At 39.0% G+C, this 24,030-nt stretch overlaps 1 protein-coding gene across 4 annotated transcripts in view; it reads right to left on the bottom strand.

Annotated features, from left to right (window-relative positions):
• The window catches only part of EDA (ectodysplasin A), a 403,077-nt gene that overhangs the window by 104,001 nt on the left and 275,046 nt on the right, over nt 1–24,030 (bottom strand). For all 4 annotated transcript variants that reach the window (XM_059050456.2, XM_059050457.2, XM_059050459.2 and 1 more), the window contains exon 2: nt 3,727–3,832. In XM_059050456.2, coding sequence (XP_058906439.1) covers nt 3,727–3,832 — 106 coding nt within the window. The remainder of the gene's footprint in view (nt 1–3,726; nt 3,833–24,030) is intronic.

Below are 24,030 nucleotides of genomic sequence, written 5' to 3' on the forward strand. Positions count from 1 at the left end.
CCTTTGAAAAATGTTTTCTTCCTGAAATCCCTGTCAGGCTCTTAAATGTTCAAGGTAAATGACTTTTTTTTTTGATATTTGTGATGCAAACCTGAGCTGGATAGGTAAATTTAAAAAAAAATAAATTTATTTATTTATTTTTGGCTGTGTTGGGTTTTCATTGCTGTGTACGGGCTTTCTCTAGTTGTGGTGAGCGGGGGGTTCTCTTCGTTGCGGTGTGCAGGCTTCTCATCGTGGTGGCTTCTCTTTTTGTGGAGCATGGGCTCTAGGTGCGTGGGCTTCAGTAGTTGTGTCTCATGGGCTCTAGAGCACAGGCTCAGTAGTTGTGGCACACAGGCTTAGTTGCTCCGCGGCATGTGGGATCTTCCCAGACCCAGGCTCGAATCTGTGTCCCCTGCATTGGCAGGCAGATTCTTAACCACCGCACCACAAGGGAAGTCCCTGGATAGCTAAATTTTTATTATAATATATCAAGTAACTTGTGGATTTAGAAAAAATACCTAAAAGGCTTTTTTTTTGGCCTTAACTCACCTCCCTCTGATTTACCTATCCCATCCAACCTCTTACTCTGTTCATATGGTTTATAGATTGACTCAATTCTTCAATGAGAAGTTCTTTATTCTTATAAAACAGAGTCAGCCCATTGTCTTGAGACACACTGTCTTGATATACGGTGTAGATTTATATACCCAGCTGCCTCTTTAATATATATACTTAGTGCCTAGTAGACACCTCAAACTTAGCATGCCTAACTGAATTATTGATTCCTTCTTTACACCCCTTTACATTCATCTTCCCCTGTTTCTCCATCTCAGAAATGGCAAATCTACTAGTCTAGTTCCTTAGGTTCAAAACTGTGGGGTCATCCTTGGTTTTCTCTTTCATACCCCTTATCTAGTGAACCTCCAAATCTTGTCAGCTATTCCTTCAAAGATCTGTCCACAATCATCTGACCACTCCTCCCCACCCACCCCCATTGCCTCCATCCTGGTCTAAACTACCAACATCTCTTGCCTGGGTTATTGTTACACTTCCCTACACATCTTTCTGCTTCTGTCCTTTCTCCCTGCAGCAGCCAGAGGGATTCTCTTACAACATGTCAGGTCCTGTCATGCCTCTGGTCAAAGTTCTCCAATGGTTCCCCATCTCATGCAGGGTGAAGGTCAGAGTCCTTAGCTTTGCCTACAACAAGGCTCTAAATTTGACTTCCCCCTCTGATCTCATCTCCTTCCTTCTCCTTCTTGCTCACTCTGCTCCCAGACACACTGATCTTTCTGGAACATATCAAGTATTCTTCTACTTCAGAGCATTTGCTTCTTCTCTCCTCCTTTCTCTGCTCCTGATCCAGATATTCACATGGCTCACACCTTCATTTCATTCAGGTCTCTTCTCAGATGTTCCCTTATTAGAGGGACCTTCCCTGATCACCTTACAGCACACTTCATCATGTTCTCTCCCTCTTGCCCTGGTATATTTTTCTCCAAAACACTTACCACCACCAATTTTGTTTATTATCTGTCTCTTTACACTGGAAGATAAGCTTTTTGAGGGCAACAAGAAATATTTATTGAGAGTCTACTATGTGCCAGGTCCTTTCCTGGGCAATGAGGATGTAAAAGTAAATAAACATGATTATCCTTATGACATTTTCATTCTAGTTATAGAATGCTGTATTTTCTTAGTAAATATTTGAAGAATATTTTGAATAAATATACCATACACAGCAGAGTTAAGAGGAATGGTTCAAAAGTAAAAGAGATTTGGATTGGATTGTCACCCTCTAAATCACTGAAGCACCCACCACATCTAAAGAAATGGTGCTATAGCCTCCCAGGTGAAAGGCTGGAAATCTAATCAAATCCCAGAACCCCCAAGCATTCTATTCTCCTAACTCTAAGGGGCTCTTGGATTCCTCCCTGCTATACTGTTTAAAGAAAATATCTGGGATTGCATGAGAAGTTAGGCATCGGCACAAAGTGACTAGTGTCTAGTGACTGACAAGAGTATCAGACCAGGAGGAAATTAGATAAGAAGTACTAAAAATTAATGAGAGGCTTTGGCCTTCAACAGAGGGAAAAACTATTTTGTATCAAAACAGAATAAAAACTGTAAGGAAAATCAGTAGCAGAGATGCTAGTAGCCAGATCCAGATAAAGTGGTTTGGGAGAGAGGAGGAAGCTGCCTTCTTTACGAGAAAACTTAGAAGGCCAGATGAAGACGTAAACTTTAGAAGCTATTAGACCTCCCCCATGGAGAGGAAGGGAAGACCATGCCCACTACAGAAGGTGATATTGCTCTTACCACCTCTTTTCTCTTCCTTAGCAATCAGGGAATATGAAAGATTTTGTGGTACTGGGAATAGTTCAGGGGAAGAGTCAAAGGTGGAAAGACCTACATGCATCAAAGAGTAAGATGATAAGGAGAGTAAAGGGACCTTGATTCTCAGTTCTCAGTTTCTACATAGCTTTCTGAAGACTTCCAGGAAACTGGTGGCAAGCAGTATATGAATAATGGGTGCCTATTACTCCATGGACCACATTTCGTAGGCTTGAACTTGGTCATGAATTGTATGCAAAGTATCTGCTCTAGAGAATGGCCCTGCTGGTCCATTTCTCAATTGAAGGACTCAAAGCTGCTGCCACCTCCACTGACTAAAAACAGCCTACTTATTTCTGACTCTCTTTTCTTTATTACAGGTCCTTCTTCTGAGCTCTTTTTCAGACTTCATCCAGTTTTACCTCTTTTTGTCCCAAATGACAAAGTCCTGGCCCTATTGCTTCAATCGCTCATGTGGTCTGGAACTGCTTCCATCGCTGGCCCTTACTTACATTGACAAATGCCAGCTTTAAAAAAAAATCCTATTTTCACCTTCATAAAGTCATATTGCTTTGTAACCCTCCAGAACATATATCTATGGCAGATTTAGCCAGCCACGTGCTGCCTTTGAATCCAGATGGCTTTACAACAGCCCATAGCTATGCATTCTACAAACTCCTACTCTAAAGAGGTAGCATTCTGTCAATTGACAGAATGATGTTAAAATAGAGCGATTCAAAGACCCTGCCCAGGAGCTAGCTCAACATTTTGTTATGCCCCACAAAATGCATTGCTAGTTAACTCAAATCTGTTTCACCTTCAATAGGGATGGTTTTCATGGCACATCATAACCCAGATGAAGGGGCAATCAACATTAGCAACTTACATTACAAACACAAACAATTTGCTAGATACTAGGCTAGATTCTGGAGCTTTTACAAAGAGAAATGAATCCCTGCCCTCAAGGAACTTACAGATGAGTTCTAGAGGCATGATAGCTGACACCAACAGTGACATAATTATCATTGGATTTAACATACCATGTAAGTGCCACCATGGCACAATACTCTGTCAATTCCAAGAATAGGACTGAATCCTCCTAGTGGCCTTAGTAGATATAGGATGTCCCCAGGAGAGATGAAGTCCTTATGGAGGGTGATCTTGAGAGGTACAAATGCTACCATGGCTATCAGACATACTATGAAAGGACTAAAGGTATTGGGGTTGGAGGAGACAGGATCCTTGTATAGTCAATTCTATGTCAAAAGAGTAGGTTAAGCTAGAAAAACCTTCTGTGACCTTGCGTCTGTGGAAAATATAGGAGATGGTGAAGTACACTTGAAAAGGTAGTTCTCAGAATGGTACTCTCATCAACTGATATGTGATAAAGGATCACCCAAATAGACTTACCATCTGCTCCTTCACTGCTTTTGCTTCTTTTATTGCGGCGAACATGCCTACTCACCTCTTCAGAGTATGACTTTTCTTCAGGGATGAAGAAATTCAGAAGGGCCATCTGAAAAATAACAAGTAGATAAGTCAAAGCTTGACCCCAGTCAACTATAGCCAACATAAAAAACTGGCTTTCTGTAGACAGTCTGCCTTCACCTTAAATTCAGAGTGTTTAAGATGAATGGATAAAGATGTAGTGTATATATATATATATATATATATATATATATATATATATATATATATACACACACACACACACACTATATATATGGAATGGAATATTAGCCATAAAAAATGAAACATTGCCATTTGCAGAAACATGGATGGACCTAGAGATTATCATACTAAGTGGAGTAAGCTAGACAAAGATAAATATCATATAATATTGCTTATATGTGCAATCTAAAAAAAAGATACAAATGAACTTATTTACAAACCAGAAAATAACCCACAGACATAGAAAACAAATTTATGGTTACCAAAGGGGAAAGAGGGGGAGGGATAAATTAGGAGTTTGGGATTAACATATACTCACTACTGTGTATAGAATAGGTAAACAACACGGACCTACTGTATAGCACAGGGAACTATAAATATTTTGTAATAACCTATAAGGGAAAAGAGTTTGAAAGCTAATATATATATATTTATTTTTTTCACCTGAATCACTGTGCTGTACACCTGAAACTAACACAACATTGTAAATCAACTATACTTCCAATAAAAAAAGTTCAGAGTGTCTAAAGCCTGAGCCCATCCTACCCTCCACTGCACAAATTCTTTTATTTTTGATACCATTATTATCCCAAAAATGTAGGCACAAAATTTTGGTTAATCTCTTCTGCCCCCAATACCTAATGAGTAATCATTCAGTCCTACTTGTCAGTATAGTTCTGTGGTTCAGAGAGCCCAGTCATAGATTTTTTTTTTTTTTTTTTTTTTGTGGTACGCAGGCTTCTCACTGTTGTGGCCTCTCCCATTATGGAGCACAGGCTCCGGACACACAGGCTCAGCGGCCATGGCTCATGGGCCCAGCCGCTCCACGGCATGTGGGATCTTCCCAGACCGGGACACGAACCCGTGTCCCCTGCATCGGCAGGCAGACTCTCAACCACTGCGCCACCAGGGAAGCCCAGTCATAGATTTTTAACTTCCCTTACATAATACAGATGTCTGCCCAGAATTAGACTTGGGCTTGCTACTCCTTCTTGGACTTCATTATTGTTTGTTTTGTTTTGTTTTTTGCGGTACGCGGGCCTCTCAGGGTTGTGGCCTCTCCCGTTGCGGAGCACAGGCTCCGGATGCGCAGGCCCAGCGGCCATGGCTCACGAGCCTAGCTGCTCCATGGCATGTGGGATCTTCCCAGACCGGGGCACGAACCCATTTCCCCTGCATCGGCAGGCGGACTCTCAACCACTGTGCCACCAGGGAAGCCCTGGACTTCATTATTATACATCCATGATTTTTCCACATTCCTATTTATGCTGAACTTTTGGCTTGTTCCCAGAATGCTGTGCATCCAATTATGATTGGATGGTACCATTTATGCCAACACTCTTCTGGGAGTTAATAATGACAAAGCGCACAATTATTCTCTCCCTTTTCTAGATTCCAACAGAACTCTTACAGCATTTTGGTACTTAGTCCTCTACTGTCTTATGATGGTCTCTCATAATAATACAACATATTTCATATGTGAATGGGCCTGGTATCACTAATGATAATCACAGCTTAAATATATACTTGCTGAATTGAATCATACTTTTTCAGCATGAGTGCTTACTTGTGGTTTAAAAAAAATGTGCCTGAGGTAAACAGTGGACAGAGTAGTAGGATTGAAAGTGATTCTAAACCCGACTCTGCCACGTATAGCTGTGTAACCTTGGGCAAGGTCTTAAGCTTTCATTTCCTCATCTGTTAATAGGGACAATAATAGTACTTTGCTCATAAAGTCGTTGGGTTGCACAGTACCCAGCATGTAATATGCACTCAATAAATGTTAGTTATTATTGTAACTAAAATTAATATTAAAAATAGACTGGTTAGATAGTTTGGAGGTTAAAAAGAAGAAGTGAATCTGCATTTTCACCCTATTGTTGGTTCAAAAAATAAACAATTCTAGAATATCCTCATGTCTGCTGCATCTGTGATTAATTGGAAAAAGGATGGGTAGAACTCAAGTAAGCCTTAACATTCTACACAAACTTTCTTGAAAATCCTGTGATTTACTGTTTATGTAAAACAATTATACCCAATAGCCTTAATATACAAGATTAGTATCTTACAGAATATATTCATGTATTAAATACATAATTAACAATCTCCAACTTGCCATAAGGTTGTATTTTAAAATATTTAGGTTGAATCATATGAAACTGCCATTTTAGTATGTCAAAAATGGTTGACTATCAGCAATTTCACATGGTTCAACTGAGCAGTGTTTTTGTCACTTGACTGGAATGTAAAATGCACTTTCCCGTAGAATCAATGTAATAAAGTCTGGCTAGGTTTCCAGATAAAGCCCATAGAAAGTTACTTAAACCACAATGTAAATAAGCTATCATACTAGTAATAATATAAAACCAAACTGCTATTTACATTAAAATCTCAATCATTTGCAACTCTAGAAGAACAAGTAATTCTGGATACAAGAGTTTTCATGATAAATTTGAGTGCTGAAACTCACTTCAGCTATTTTGGATAGAAATTAGTCTACAATATATGATTTCACTCAGGGTTTACTGAATATGTAGAAGACTATTTGCCTGTACATTAAATGGCACCAGTCCACTATGGTTTTGAGGGTTTTTTAAAGTTACACTTAACATTACAGAGCAATACATGCTTTGTCAGAGAGAAGCATAAAGTTCTCTGGGAGGAAGAGGAAAAGTACCTAATACAGACTGGGAGTGGACAAGGCTTTATGGAGGAGGTGCTACCTCTGTGAGTCCTAAAGGATATTGAGGATTTAGTGATGAAAGAGAAAATGAAAAAGAATTCCAGGCAAAGGGAGCATTGTGCTTCAAGGTTCAGAGGAAATAGAGAAGCAGTTTTTGGAAATACAAGTAGCATAAAGTAAGTGGTAGGAATTGGGGAGGAATGGTAAGGAATGAGCCAAGAGACACTTAACGAAGGCCAGATCATGTTAAGGAATTAAGATTTTACCCTGTAGCAGGGGCGTCCTCTGAAGGATTTTCTCCCGTTGTAAATTATGTACTTTATGAAAATTTTAGCTAAAATTTACATACAATAAAGTGCACACATTTTAAGCATACAGTTTGAAAAATACACACCTTTGTAACCACCACACAAATCAAGATATGGAACATTTCCATCACCCCAGAATTTTCCCTTGTGTCCCTTCCAGTCATTCTTCAGTGCTACTCCAACCTCAGGCAACCACTGTTCTGATTCTATCACCATAGCTTAGCTTTTCCCATTCTAGAACCTCACATAAATGGGATCATACAATATGTTTATATGATTTTTGTGTTGCTTCTTTCCCTCAGCACAATGTCTGTAGACTCATCCATGTTGTTGTGAGTATCAGTAGTTCATTCCTTTTTCTTCCTGAGTAGTATTTAATTGTACAAATATACTATAACTTTTTAATGCATTTGCCTTTTGAGGGACATTTGGGTTATTTCCAGTTTGGGGCTATTATGAATAAAGCTGATATGAGTATGAGTCTTTGAGGGGATACATGTCTTCATTTTTCTTGGGTAAACACCTAGGAGTGGAACCTCTGGGCTATATGGTAAGTATTTACTGTAAGGAAACTGTCAAACTATATTCCAGTGACTGTACCTTTTTCTATTCCCACTGGTAATGTGTGTGAGTGATTCACTGCTCTGCATCATCACTACTTTTGGTTTCGTCAATTTTTCATTTTAGCCATGCTTCTGGATGTGAAGGAGTTTTTCACTGTGGTTGGATTTTGAGTTCTTAAACTTCTTTTTAATGCTTTTTTGGTCTCTTACCTTGCGTCAACTATCAGATTTCACTTCATCTACTTATAACATCTTTTCCAGTCTCTTCAAATTTGCTGCTTATAACCTCCTATAGGCTTGACATCTCACATCTCATTAAAACTAATTAGAATCATGTACAAACAGAATAAATAGGCAGTCAGTGTGTTTTTGAATGGCTTTTCCAATAAGTAAGATGCATATTCTCTGGTGGTTTAGAGGCCATTTGTTTACTGCTTATTCTTGGCTGTGGTCTGGATAAGTGATTCAGTCAGAGAACTCAGTTTTACATAGGTATGTTATTATAGTATAATACTACTTCTAGGGGAAATGAATTTTGAAGCACAAATGGAGAACCTCTCCACCATCACCAACCAGAATTCCAGAATTTTCTTTATACTCTTTGTGTTCCTTCATGGGCTCAGCTCCTATGGGGATTCTTGGCAGGGTCACCAGAACCTTTTTGTGTCCTGGCGGCAGCAGTAGGAGAATGTGCACATATATTAATTGTTCGAAAATGTCTGATGGGAGCTTGTGAGAACTCAGGCTCCCAGAAGACGAGAGCTGAGGGAGAAACGAACTCCTGAAGATGGAAGAAACAACTCCAGCTTCCATGGGTAGTAGGAGTAGCTTAAAGTCCTTTCAGAGAAGCTGTTGATGAGTATGGGACATTCATAAGTCAAGTGCTCATTAGAAGGGGATTGCCTGTATATGAAAATGCTTTGAACAGAATATAGTTTCCATTTTCTCAGTGAAAACAACACAAAACACTGCTTAAACTGAAAGAGGATCCCTACTCACAGTGATCTTATTTGACTCTCAATTAGAGATAGGAGGGAAAGAAAACTAACCTTTGTGTAGTATAATGGTAAAGACAAAAATCAGTGACTGGGGGAGACCTTAAAGATGGTGGAGGAGTAAGATGAGAAGATCACCTTCCTTCCCACAGATACATCAGAAATATATCTACATGTGGCACAACTCCTACAGAATACCTACTGAACGCTGGCAAAAGACCTCAGGCTTCCCAAAAGATATATATATATATATTTTTCCTTTTTCTCTTTTTGTGAGTTTGTATGTGTATGCTTCGTTGTGTGATTTTGTCTGTAGAGCTTTGCTTTTACCATTTGTCCTAGGGTTCTGTCTATTTTATTTCTCCTTTTTAAAAAATTACTTAAAATTATTTTTTATTTTTAAAATAACTTTATCTTATTTTATTTTTTTCCTTCATTTTTTATCCCTTTTCTTCAGAGCCATGTGGATGACAGGCTGTTGGTGCTCTGGCCGGTGTCAGGCCTGTGTCTCTGCGGTGAGAGAGCTGAGTTCAGAACATTGGTCTACCAGAGACCTCCCGGCTCCAGGTAATATCAAACAGTGAAAGCTCTCCAAGAAATCACCATCTCAATGCTAAGACACAGCTCCACCCAACGACCAGAAAGGTACAGTGCTGGACACCCTATGCCAAACAACTAGCAAGACAGGAACACAACACCACCTATCAGCAGAGAGGCTGCCTAAAATCATAATAAGGTCACAGGCACCCCAAAACACACCACAAGACGCTGTCCTGTCCATCAGAAAGACAATATCCAGCTTTATCCACAAGAACACAGGCACCAGTCCCCTCCACCAGGAAGCCTACACAACCCACTGAACCAAACAAACCCACTGGGGGTAGACACCAAAAACAATGGGAAACCACGAACCTGAAGTCTGTGAAAAGGAGACCCCAAACACAGTAAGTTAAGCAAAATGAGAAGACAGAGAAACACACAGCAGATGAAAGAGCAAGGTAAAAACCCACCAGACCAAACAAATGAAGAGGAAAGAGGCCGTCTACCAGAAAAGGAATTCAGAGTAAGGCTAGTAAAGATATACAAACTCTTGGAAATAGAATGGAGAAAATACAAGCAATGTTTAACAAGGACCTAGAAGAACTAAAGAGCAAACAAACAATGATGAACAACACAATAAATGAAATTTAAAATTCTCTAGAAGGGTGGCTTCCCTGGGGGCACAGTGGTTGAGAGTCCACCTGCCGACGCGGGGGACATGGGTTTGTGCCCTGGTCTGGGAAGATCACACATGCCGCAGACTGGCTAGGCCCATGAGCCATGGTCTCTGAGCCTGCACATCAGGAGCCTGTGCTCTGCAATGGGAGAGGCCACAACAGTGAGAGGCATGTGTAACACACACACAGAAAAAAAATTCTCTAGAAGGGAACAATAGCAGAATAACTGAGGCAGAAGAACAGATAAGTGACCTGGAAGATAAAATAGTGGAAATAACTACTGCAGAGCAGAATAAAAAAAAAAGAATGAAAAGAATTGAGGAAAGTATCAGAGACCTCTGGGACAACATTAAATGCACCAACATTCGAATTATAGGGGTCCCAGAAGAAGGAGAGAAAAAGAAAGGGACTGAGAAAATATTTGAAGAGATTATAGTTGAAAAGTTCCCTAATATGGGAAAGGAAATAGTTAATCAAGTCCAGGAAGCACAGAGAGTCCCATACAGGATAAATCCAAGGAGAAACATGGCAAGACACATATTAATCAAACTATCAAAAATTAAATAAAAAGAAAAAGTATTAAAAGCAGCAAGGGAAAAACAAAAAATAACATACAAGGGAACTCCCATAATGTTAACAGCTGATCTTTCAGCAAAAACTCTGCAAGCCAGAAGGGAGTGGCAGGAAATATTTAAAGTGATGAAAGGGAAAACATACAACCAAGATTACTCTGCTAAGCCAGGAACTCATGCAGATTTGACAGAGAAATTAAAACCTTTACAGACAAGCAAAAGCTAAGAGAATTCAGCACCACCAAACCAGCTTTACAACAAATGCTAAAGGAACTTCTCTGGATAGGAAACACAAGAGAAGGAAAAGGAGGACTTCCCTGGTGGTGCAGTGGTTATGCGTCCACCTGCCAATGCAGGGGACGTGGGTGTGAGCCCTGGTCCAGGGAAATCCCACATGACATGGAGCAAATAAGCCCATGCACCACAACTATTGAGCCTGTGCTATAGAGCTTGCGAGCCACAACTACAGAAGCCCGAGTGCCTAGGGACCATGCTCCACAGCAAGAGAAGCCACCACAATAAGGAGCCTGTGCACTGAATCAAGAGTAGCCCCCACTCACCGCCACTAGAGAAAGCCCACATGCAGCAACAAAGACCCAATGCAGCCAAAAAAAATGTAAATAAAATAAATAAATAGTTGTTTTAAGAAGAGAAGGAAAAGAACTACAATAACAAACCCAAAACAATTAAGAAAATAGTAATAGGAACATATATATCCATAATTAACTTAAATGTAAATGGATTAAATACTCCAACCAGAAGACATAGACTGGCTGAATGCATACAAAAACAAGACCCATATATATGCTGTCTACAAGAGACCCACTTCAGACCTACGGACACATACAGACTCCAACTGAGGGGATGGAAAAAGATATTCCATGCAAATGGAAATCAAAAGAAAGCTGGAGTAGTAATTCTCATATCAGACAAAATAGATTTAAAAATAAAGACAATTACAAGAGACAAAGAAGGATATTACATAATGATCAAGGGATCGATCCAAGAAGAAGACATAAAAATTGTAAATATTTATGCACCCAAAATAGGAGCACCTCAATACATAAGGCAAATGTTAACAGCCATAAAAGGGGAAATTGACATTAACAGAATCATAGTAGGGGACTTTAACACCCCACTTTCGCCAATGGACAGATCATCCAAAATGAAAATAAATAAGGAACCACAAGCTTTAAATGATACATTAAACAAGATGGACTTAATTGACATTTATAGGACATTCCATTCAAAACCAAGAGAATACACATTCTTCTCAACTGCTCATGGAACATTCTCCAGGATAGATCATATCTTGGGTCACAAATCAAGCCTTGGTAAATTTAAGAAAATTGAAATTGTATCAAGTATCTTTTCCGACCACAACACTATGAGAGTAGAAATCAATTACAGGAAAAAATCTGTAAAAAAATACAAACATAGAGAGGAACCAAGATGGCAGAGTAGAAGGATGTGCTCTCACTCCCTCTTGTGAGAACACCAGAATCACAACTGGCTGCTGGACAATCATCCACAGGAAGACACTGGAAGTCACCAAATAAGATACCCCACATCCAAAGACAAAGGAGAAGCCACAATGAGGTGGTAGGAGGGGCACAATCACAGTAAAATCAAATCCTATAACTGCTGGGTGGGTGACTCAGAGACTGGAGAACACTTTCAGCACAGAAGTCCACCCACTGGAGTGAAGGTTCTGAGCCCCATGTCAGGTTTCCCAACCTGGGGGTCTGACAACGGGAGAAGGAATTCCTAGAGTATCAGACTTTGAAGCCTAGTGGGAATTGATTGCAGGACTTCGAAAGGACTGAGGGAAAAAGAGACTCCATTCTTGGAGGGCACACACAAAGTACTGTATGCATCGGGACACAGTGGAAGGAACAGTGACCTCAGGGAAGACTGAACCAGACCTACTTGCTAGTGTTGGAGGGTCTCCAACAGAGGTAGGGGCTGGCTGTGGCTCACCATCGGGACAAGGAAACTGGCAGCAGAAGTTCTAGTAAGCACTCCTAGGCGTGAGCCCCCCCAGAGGGTGTCATTCGCCCCACCAAAGAGCCCAGGTAGGCTGCAGTGTTGGGTCTGCTCAGGCCAAACAATCAACAGGGAGGGAACCCAGCCCCACCCATCAACAGTCAAGTGAATTAAAGTTTTACTGAGCTCTGACCACCAGAGCAATAGTCAGCTCTATCCTCCACCAGTCCCTCCCATCAGGAAACTTCCACAAACCTATTAGATAGCCTCATCCACCAGAGGGCAGACAGCACAAGCAAGAAGAACAACAATCTGGCAGCCTATGGAACAAAAACCACATTCACGGAAAGCTAGACAAGATGAAAAGGCAGAGGGCTATGTACCAGATGAAGGAAAAAGATAAAACCCCAGAAAAACAACTAAATGAAGTGGAGATAGGCAACCTTCCGGAAAAAGAATTCAGAATAATGATAGTGAAGATGATCCAGGACCTCGGAAAAAGAATGGAGGCAAATATCGAGAAGATGCAAGAAATGTTTAACAAAGACCTAGAAGAATTAAAGAACAAACAAACAGAGATGAACAATACAATAATTGAAATGAAAACTACACTAGAAGGAAGCAATAGCAGAATAACTGAGGCAGAAGAACGGATAAGTGACCTGGAGGACAGAATGATGGAATTCACTGCTGCAGAACAGAATTTTTAAAAAAAGAATGAAAAGAAGTGAAGACAGCCTAAGAGACCTCTGGGACAACATGAAATGCAACAACATTCGCATTATAGGGGTCCCAGAAGGAGAAGAGAGAGAGAAAGGACTCAAGAAAATATTTGAAGAGATTAGAGTTGAAAAGTTCCCTAACATGGGGAAGGAAATAGCCACCCAAATCCAGGAAGCACAGCAAGTCCCATACAGGAGAAACCTAAGGAAAAATACGCCGAAACACATAGTAATGAAATTGGCAAAAATTAAAGACAAATAAAAATTATTGAAAGCAGCAAAGGAAAAATGACAAATAACATACAAGGGAACTCCCATAAGGATAACAGCTGATTTCTAAGCAGAAACTCTACAAGCTAGAAGGGAGTGGCATCATGTACTTTAAATGATGAAAGGGAAGAACCTACAACCAAGATTACTCTACCCAGCAAGGATCTCATTCAGATTCGATGGAGAAATCAAGGCTTTACAGAACGGCAAAAGCTAAGAGCATTCAGCACCAACAAAGCAGCTCTACAACAAATGCTAAAGGAACTTCTCTAAGTGGGAAACACAACAGAAGAAAAGGACCTACAAAACAAATCCAAAACAATTAAGAAAATGGTCATAGGAACATACATTTTGATAATTTCCTTAAACATGAATGGGCTGAATGGTCCAACCAAAAGACACAGGCTTGCTAAATGGATACAGAAACAAGACCCATATATATGCTGTCTACAAGAGACCCACTTCAGACCTAGGGACACATACAGACTGAAAGTGAGGGGATGGAAAAAGATATTCCATGCAAATGGAAATCAAAAGAAAGTTGGAGTAGCTATACTCATATTAGGTAAAATAGACTTTAAAATAAAGAATATTACAAGAGACAAGGAAGGACACTACATAGTGATCAAGGGATCAATCCAAGAAGAAGATATAACAATTATAAATATATATGCACCCAACACAGGAGCACCTCAATATATAAGGCAACTGCTAACAGCTCTAAAAGAGGAAACCGACAGTGACACAATAATAGTGGGGTACTTTAACACCTCACTTACAACAATGGACAAATCATCCCAAATGAAAAGAAATAAGGAAACCGAAGCTTTAAATGACAAAATAGACCAGATAGATTTAGTTGATATTTATAGGACATTCCATCCCTAAACAGCAGATTACACTTTATTCTCAAGTGTGCACGGAACATTCTCCAGGATAGATTACATCTTAGATCACAAATCAAGCCTCAATAAATTTAAAATTGAAATCATATCAAGCATCTTCTCTGATCACAGTGCTGTGAGATTAGAAATGAATTAGGGAAAAAAAACCTAAAAAACACAAACACATGGAGGCTAAACAATACATTATTAAATAACCAAGAGATCACTGAAGAAATCAAAGAGGACATCAAAACATACCTAGAGACATATGACAATGAAAACATGAAGACTGGGCTTCCCTGGTGGCGCAGTGGTTGAGAATCCGCCTGCCGATGCAGGAGACACGGGTTCGTGCCCTGGTCCGGGAAGATCCCACATGCCGCGGAGCAACTAAGCCCGTGAGCCATGGCCGCTGAGCCTGTGCGTCCGGAGCCTGTGCTCCGCAACGGGAGAGGCCACAACAGTGAGAGGCCCGCATACCGCAAAAAAAAAAAAAGAAAACATGATGACCAAAAACCTATGGGATGCAGCAAAAGGACTTCTAAGAGGGAAGTTTATAGCAATACAAGCCTACCTCAAGAAACAAGAAACATCTCAAATAAACAATCTAACCTTACACCTAAAGGAACTAGAGAAAGAAGAACAAACAAAACCCAAAGTTAGCAGAAGGAAGGAAATCATAAAGATCAGAGCAGAAATAAATGAAATAGGAACAAAGAAAACAATAGCAAAGATCAATAAAACTAAAAGCTGGTTCGTTGAGAAGATAAACAAAATTGATAAAACATTAGCCAGACTCATCAAAAAAAAGAGGGAGAGGACTCAAATCAATAAAATTAGAAATGAAAAAGGTACAACAGACAGCACAGAAATACAAAGCATCCTAAGAGACTACTACAAGAAACTGTGCCAATAAAATGGACAACCTGGAAGAAATGGAGAAATGTTTAGAAAGGTATATCTTTCCAAGACCGAACCAGGAAGGAACAGAAAATATGAACACACCAATCACAAGTAATGAAATTGAAACTGTGATTAAAAATCTTCCATCAAACAAAAGTCCAGGACCAGATGGCTTCACAGGCAAATTCTATCAAACATTTAGAGAGGAGCTAACACCTATGCTTCTCAAATTCTTCCAAAAAATGCAGAGGAAGGAACACTCCCAAACTCATTCTACAAGGCCACCATAACCCTGATACCAAAACCAGACAAAGATACTACAAAAAAAGAAAATTACAGACCAATATCACTGATGAATATAGATTCAAAAATCCTCAACAAAATACTAGCAAACAGAATCCAACAAGACATTAAAAGTATCATACACCATGATCAAGTGGGATTTATCCCTGGGATGCAAGGATTATTCAATATACACAAGTCAATCAATGTGATACACCATATTGACAAATAGAAGAATAAAAACCATATGATCATCTCAATAGATGCAGAAAAAGCTTTTGACAAAATTCAACACCCATTTATGATAAAAACACTCCAGAAAGTGGGCATAGAGGGAACCTACCTCAACATAATAAAGGCCATATATAATAAACCCACAGCAAACATTCTCAATGGTGAAAAACTGAAAGCATTTCCTATAAGATCAGGAACAAGACAAGGATGTCCACTCTCACCACTGTTATTCAACATAGTATTCGAAGTTTTTGCCACAGCAATCAGAGAAGAAAAAGAAATAAAAGGAATCCAAATCAGAAAAGAGGTAAAGCTGTCACTGTTTGCAGATGACATGATACTATACATAGAGGATCCTAAAGATGCTACCAGAAAGCTACTAGAGATAATCAATGAATTTGGTAAAGTAGCAGGATACAAAAGTAATGCACAGAAATCTCTTGCATTCCTATACACTAATGATTAAAAATCTAAAAGGGAAATTAAGGAAACATGACCATTTACCATTGCGACAAAAAGAATAAAATACCTAGGAGTTAACGTACCTAAGGAGACAAAACACCTGTATGCAGAAAACTGTAAGACACTAATGAAAGGAATTAAAGGTGATACGAACAGATGGAGAGATATACCATGTTCTTGGATTGGAGGAATCAACATAGTGAAAATGACTATACTACCTAAAGAAATCTACAGATTTAACGCAATCTCTATCAAACTAACAATGGCATTTTTCACAAAACTAGAACAAAATATTTCACAATTTGTATGGAAACACAAAAGACCCCGAATAGCCAAAGCAATCTTGAGAAAGAAAAACGGAGCTGGAGGGGTAAGGTGCCCTACCTTCAGACTATACTACAAAGCTACAGTCATCAAGACAGTATGGTACTGGCACAAAAACAGAAATATAGATCAATGGAACAGGATAGAAAGCCGACAGATAAACCCACGCACATACGGTCACCTTATTTTTGATGAAGGAGGCAAGAATATACAATGGAGGAAGGACAGCCTCTTCCATAAGTGGTGCTGGTAAAAGTGGACAGCTACATGTAAAAGAATGAAATTAGAACACCCCCTAACACCATGCACAAAAATAAACTCAAAATGGGTTAAAGATCTAAATGTAAGTCTAGACACTATGAAACTCTTAGAGGAAAACATTGGCAGAACACTGTATGACATACATCACAGCAAGATCGTTTTTGACCCACCTCCTACAGAAATGGAAATAAAAAGAAAAATAAACAACTGGGAACTAATGAAACTTAAAAGCTTTTGCACAGCAAAAGAAACCGTAAACAAGACTAAGAGAGAACCCTCAGAATGGGAGAAAATATTTGCAAATGAAGCAACTGACAAAGGATTAATATCCAAAATTTACAAGCAGCTCATGCAGTTCAATATCAAAATAACAAAAAACCCAATCCAAAAATGAGCAGAAGACCTAAATAAACATTTCTCCAAAGAAGGTATACAGATTGCCAACACACACATGAAAGAATGCTCAACATCATTAATCATTAGATAAATGAAAATCAAAACTACAATGAGATATCACCTCACACCAGTCAGAATGGCCTTCATCAAAAAATCTACAAACAGTAAATGCTGGAGAGGGTGTGGAGAAAAGGGAACACTCTTGCACTGCTGGTGGGAATGTAAATTGACACAGCCACTATGGAGAACAGTATGGAGGTTCCTTAAAAAACTAAAAATAGAACTACCATACGACCCAGCGATCCCACTACTGGGTATATACCCTGAGCAAACCATAATTCAAAAAGAGTCATGTACCACAATGTTCACTGCAGCTCTATTTACAATAGCCAGGACATGGAAGCAACCTAAGTGTCCATCGACAGATGAATGGATAAAGAAGCTGTGGGACATATATACAATGGAATATTACTCAGCCATAAAAAGAAACAAAATTGAGTTATTTGTAGTGAGATGGATGGACCTAGAGTCTGTCATATAGAGTGAAGTAAGTCAGAAAGAGAAAAACAAATACTGTATGCTAACAAATATATATGGAATCTAAAAAAAAATGGTTCTGACGAACTAAGTGGCAGGACAGGAGTAAACACGCAGATGTAGAGAATGGACTTGAGGACACAGGGAGGGTGAAGGGTAAGCTGTGACGAAGTGAGAGAGTGCCATGGACTTATACATACTACCAAATGTAAAATAGATAGCTAGTGGGAAGCAGCTGCATAGCACAGGGAGACCAACTCAGTGCTTTGTGACCACCTAGAGGGGTTGGATTCGGAGGGTGGGAGGGAGATGCAAGAGGGAGGAGACATGGGGATATATGTATATGTATAACTGATTCACTTTGTTATAAAGCAGAAAGTAACACACCATTGGAAAGCAATTATACTCCAACAATGATGTTTAATATAAATAAATGAACAAACAAAGAAATAAATAATAAAAGCATTTAAGGAAAAAAATTCAGTGGCTGCTGGGACTTCCTTGGTGGTCCAGTGGATAAGACTCTCCACTCCCCATGCAGGGGTTCCATGTTCAATCCCTGGTTGGAACTAGATTCCACATGCTGCAACTAAGAGTTTGCATGGTGCAACTAAGAAGTCCATATGCCACAACTACGAAGTCACATGCTGCCACCATGAACCCACATGCTGTAACTAATAGATCCCACGTGCCACAACTAAGACCTGGCGCAGCCGATTTTAATAATAATAATTATTATTATTATGAGTAGTAGTAGTATTAGTATAATAATTAAAATAAATATTAAAAAAATCAGTGGCTGCTCACAGAAAATGTCTGGAATTCTAGCTTAAGTGTTGCATTCATTAGCATGGCCTCCAGAGGCAAGCTGCAGAATATGAAGGAAACAGCCTTCTCTCTTCAAATATTGCTTTCCTATTGCACAAGGGAAAAGGCATCAGGAATGTTGGCTACAGCCAGGCATTTTGCTCAAGGGGAAAAATATAATTTTTTACACTTTATTATCTGATTACACCCTTGTTTCCTATGGTAAAATTACATGGTAAACAGCACCTGCAGATGACAGGGAGGTCAGCTGGAAAAAATTTGTTAATAGTGAGACATGAGGGATACATCCATTATTTCTAGTGACTCTCCAGATATTGCCACAAAAATATTTTTTTGTCTAATATCTCAACCTACAAAATTATTGGGCACTTTTTTTCATTTTACCATGAAATAGAATAAATTTGATTCATTTTATATTTCATGGTAATGTATGTGTTTGTATTAGATGATCCATGGGAAATTACTCATAAGGTTTTTAAGGGTAGATGCCACATTTTGTCCATTTTTGTAACCCTATTGCCTAGCTCTGTACCTGGCACATAGTAGACCCCTAATAAGTATCTATCTGTCAAAAGAATGATAGAACTATCAGTAATCCATTCTATAAAGCCAGGATTTTATTTGACTTGAATTAGACCACATTTCTTAGGATCAACCACGGCTAGGTAGACTAAGGACATGTAACAATACTGGCAGTAATCAAATCAAATGAATCTTAAGAGTGTGAGATTCTGAAGGTCAGTGGCTCTCAAACTTTGGTGTGCATCAGAATCAGTAGGCATGAGTGTTAAAATATAGAATACCCGGCCTTCCCCTCCCCAAAGTTAGATTGAGTAAGCTGAAGTGAGACATAAGAATCTGGCTTTTCAACTAGCTCACAATGGGATTCTGATGCAGGTAGCTCTGGAAACACATTTTGAGAAACTGCTATATTATTCATTCCTCAACTGATTCATTATCTGGAGACTAAAAAGACGAAGTCCTCTTTTGCCACTGGTAAAATAGGGCTCTCACATAGTGTTTTTTTTGCCTTTTATTCTGTCATTCCTGGAGTTAATCTGTTTATAGAAATTGATACTTCATCCCTCTCAAGAGGAGGCATACCAGGCTTTCTAAAATTGGCAATTCACCTGTTTTTTTTAAAGATTTATCTTTCAATGTTCTTGAATAAATCTATTTTTTCTTATTGCAATCACTGCCAGCACTACCACCACTCATCAGCAATCAGCTGGGACCTTCAAATAAAATAAAATAAAAACATTTACACTCTGGGATATTTAACAAAATCTCCAAGTGATTCCACCACAGCAATATGTGAGCATCCCAGTACCATTGAGTGAAGTAGTGTTGCCCAAATTAGTTTGATGGGTATGTCATGGATATAAAATGAATATAGGAGCTGGCATTGCATATACTTTCAATCTTAAAGGAACCCTTAATTTAATATGCTTTGATTTTTAACAGAGGATCTGGAGAGGGTCACTCAGGTTTGTATGCTGAACAAACACTGAGTATTTACCACATGGAGGGCAGTGAAGTGAACACTATTTTAACATACATGAACAACATCCAAATAATCCTGAGTTGCTTTGCCGTGCCTGATACCACTACATAGCAGGAGGTAGTAAGGTTTTAAAAGCAGTGTGACAAGAAGGGAAGCACAGTATGTGCTGTTGCCAAATGGAGTGTGCTAGCTCCTGGGAGAGAGCAAACAAGAACACTCAACATTGATCACAGCATCCCATTGGAGCTGCCACCATTGGGGTCAGGGTAGAGGTGGAAGCAATCAGCCCAAATGCCAAAGGAAATTGGCACCCTGGACATCTCTGGTGTGAGTGCTGGGGATTACTATCCCCTATCGTAAATATATCTGATGATGACTGTTATTATATAGTAAATTAAACATGGAAACTAAAGAGAACCAACATTTTTCACATAGAGCTAAAAGCAGTCACTGGATTCTGCTTTCTAGGCCATTTGACTTAAAAATTACTGCCCCAAAATACAAGTGACTGTAAAGTAGAAAGCAAAATAAAAAAGAATAGTATCTTTATTTGAAGAGATTACCATAGTGTGGCATTGGAAAATTATACTAAAAACCAGTTCAATCTTTGGCTTTTCTCACCTCCCATTTTGGGGCTCTAAAGATCATTTAACACATCAAATAATGCCTTATATATTTTTAATATAAAATTTTCTTTACCCCATTGGTAGTAAGCTCCTCAAAGGTAGCTATACTTGTAGGTTCAGAACCTGTGTGGACTTGTCCTCTGGATAAGATTAAATCAAAGATGAGTTATTTTAAACATAATACTACTAATGCAAAGGGGGGAAATGGACTCCTGCTCTGATCATGTGTTTCCTAGGTTTGGCCCTATTCCTAACATCCAGAACAGAGCTGAATAACAGACTATTATGGAATTGATTCTCATCAATGGACAATGCAAATTGTGTCTAGCTTTTGTATGACTTTGAAATTCACACCTGCCAAAGATGGCACATCTACTTCGTTGAACTGTTTTACTGTCAGAGGTGGAGTCATGCTTAATGTGAAATAGCAAGAGAGGACCACCACTATTGAGATTCTGGAAGTCAGCTAGTCTATGAGCATTAAAACAATGTTCACTGCTGACATGTGCAGAGATGCAAAGACAGAGGGATACCCAAGCATGTTTGGAATGGTGAGCTTTATGGCATACCCATAAGCAGGAGTGGCATAAGAAATACTCTAAAGGATACACTAAACCATAGCTTCAAATAACATGACATAGTTGTGGGCTGCTTGGGAAAACAGCAGCCGAGACCAGCTTGGAATGCAATAGTATGGAATTTGGAAACTTTCTGAGCAAAGGCTTTTTTTAGCTGAACACAAGTTGAACACAGAAATATAGACAGTGACAGGCTCTACAAATAGCAGCTGCAGCCACAAATCAAAAAGCAATGTGTATGTATGTCATATAGAAAGGACTTTTGTTGAAGATTTAGCCTTTGCTCTCTACAAGTGTCGATGAAATCAGAAGTAACATGTTTGAATAAGAAGGGCAGCAAAATATATTGGATGAGACTGCCTTCCCTTGGGAGAATCTGCTTATTTAATATGTATAATAATTCCCCATACTTCTAAAGTGAAAGGCACTTAGACACATAAGGAGAAAAACATACACTTCCACTTGTAATACCTTGAAATCACTTAAGGCTATCATTTCTGAATAGGATCAGTTTACACATTAGAATGTACCTATAGAACTTATTATATAAGTGCCAGGATAAAACCATCTCAGCCAATACTGAGCTTGGGATTCAGAAAATATTCACTTTAATACCTTCTCTTAATTATGAATACTTAAATGGCTCTTGAAAATTTTATAACAATGTTGCAATTTATCTTTACAAAGCTGGACTAACGTAGGATAGAGGCACATTATGACCAAAAGGAGACTGCCTGTGCAAGTTTAAACTAGGATTTTTTCCCTTGTCCAAAATTTCACTATGAAATAACTTCTGGTTCCCAGTGGAGACCTAAACCTCATAAACTACCTCTAAATCATGTTGTCCACAATATTCAAGATCAAGTATGGAGGAAGGGTAAGAGTGAGGTAGGTAGTGAAAAGAGAGTTGTAACGGTCCGAACTTGAGGGGGAGGGGAATAGGACACGGGTAAGGAGCAAATTAAGAAACAGATGGCTATCATTTCTAAGAGGGCAAAAATGTTCTAAACATTGTAGAAAACTAAGCTGTGAGAAGGATTTTAGGGAAAGATGAATCATATTCTGTTTAAGTTGATGCTGAAATACATTTTAGACAAAAGTTCAACTATTATGGGTAGGGCTCATAATGAAAGAAAGGCTAGAAACTATGATCCAAACATACCCATGAGGTTAGGCAGATACCAAGGATATGAACATAGATATGTGGCCAGTGGACCATTAATCTAGGACTGGCTCACAAGAATGTGGGTATAGAAAGCGAATCTCAAAGGGAAAAGGTCAGGAAGGATAGGGTGTAAGTACTGTAAAACTGAATTCAATACAAGTATCTTAGGGGCAAGGAGGTAATCAGTGGTGATACAATCAGCAGAGATTCAGCCTGCAATAAATATGCGTGAACCACAAACCAGAGGATTGGGGGAAAAAGGAAAGGACTGGTAATAATACTGCAAGGCCAGGAAGACCATTGCACTGTGAGATGAGATAAATCTAAAGTTGTAATGCTGTCCTTAGATAACTTGTCATTTTAGTACCTCCTATATTCGAGTGTGGACAGGGCCTTGCTTGAAGTAAATACAAAACTGGTCATGTGACATAATGGTAGACCAATACTGCTTCAGTAGCTGTAAAACTGAGGGGAAAGAAATTTAAAATATGGCTGTTGATTAGAATTCAGCATTAGGGTGTTTCTATGCAAATCTTCTTTTCTCAGAGGAAAATTCCTGACTCTTACTTAGGACCATGACAGTGAGTGAAGGAAACTTCATGCTGAGTATTGTCTCATAAATCACTTCTACAGCATCTCAACAGAGCTACCCACTCAGAAAGAAATTAGGATAAAATATAAACAAACGAAATGAAGTATAGCAAAATACTCTATTCATTAAAGTAAATTTTATGCATGCCCATTGATTGTTAGTTTAGGGACTAAAGTCATTTTTCCATGGAGCAATGGAGAATTAGATTTCATTACTATCTACTGCTCTCTTTCACAGACCTTTAACCCCAGTGAGTCTTCTAATTTCTATTAATGGGTAAACAATACAGGCCTGTACAATTTATAGCTAATTGCTCTTAATTACAAGTATCTCCCCAATCATTAAAAACTTATAAACTTTAAACTTTGACAAGCAAATAGACATATGGATCAAAGTGGCTGACTGACCAAACAATTTTAGCTCCTCTCTTTCCCAAGATCCTATTAAGCAAGTAAAAAAATGATAAAATGAAAAGACTAATAGAGGGAATCAGCAGTAAAGAGATTTCAATATGTTTCTGAAAGAAAGTGGATAGGATGCTGACTGATAAAGAAGGGCTGAGAAAGTGACAGAGGGGGCTTACAGACTGGAGGATGCTGATCTGCCCTGTGGGACCCCAGAGAAATTTGAAACCTCAGAATGGCAAGTAAGGGAGAGGGTGAGAATGAAATGTGAGAAATTCACTGAAAGCGTGTGTACTGATTAATCATCTCCTGTCCCAGAGTATAGACACCCTAGTATTCAGGCATTTATCCTCAAGACCAAAAAAAATTAAATCAGAACATTCTTCTCTAAAGAGATTCTCATCTAAGAACAATTGAACAACTGAAGTACCTAGTATGGGCATTTGCTCTGGGGAGGAAAGACATCCACATTCTGGGATTTAGAGGTCCCCCCTAACATAATGGCTCTGTGTACATGGGTGGGGCTTACAGGCTTCATATTTGGAGCATCCAGCCCTTTTGCTCAACCCCTGGACACATTATGAATTTCAGAATGTCAAAGATTAAAAAAAAAAAGAACCTGAAAGCTCCCAGAGATAAAAAAAAAAAAAAAAAAAACTTTAACAGTTAAAGGAAGAAGAATTAGAATAGATTGGTCATCTCAACAGCAACACTGGGTGTTCGAGAAAACAATGGAGAAATGCCTTC

This window comes from Kogia breviceps, chromosome X, assembly GCF_026419965.1.
Source record: "Kogia breviceps isolate mKogBre1 chromosome X, mKogBre1 haplotype 1, whole genome shotgun sequence".
NCBI lineage: Eukaryota > Metazoa > Chordata > Mammalia > Artiodactyla > Physeteridae > Kogia > Kogia breviceps.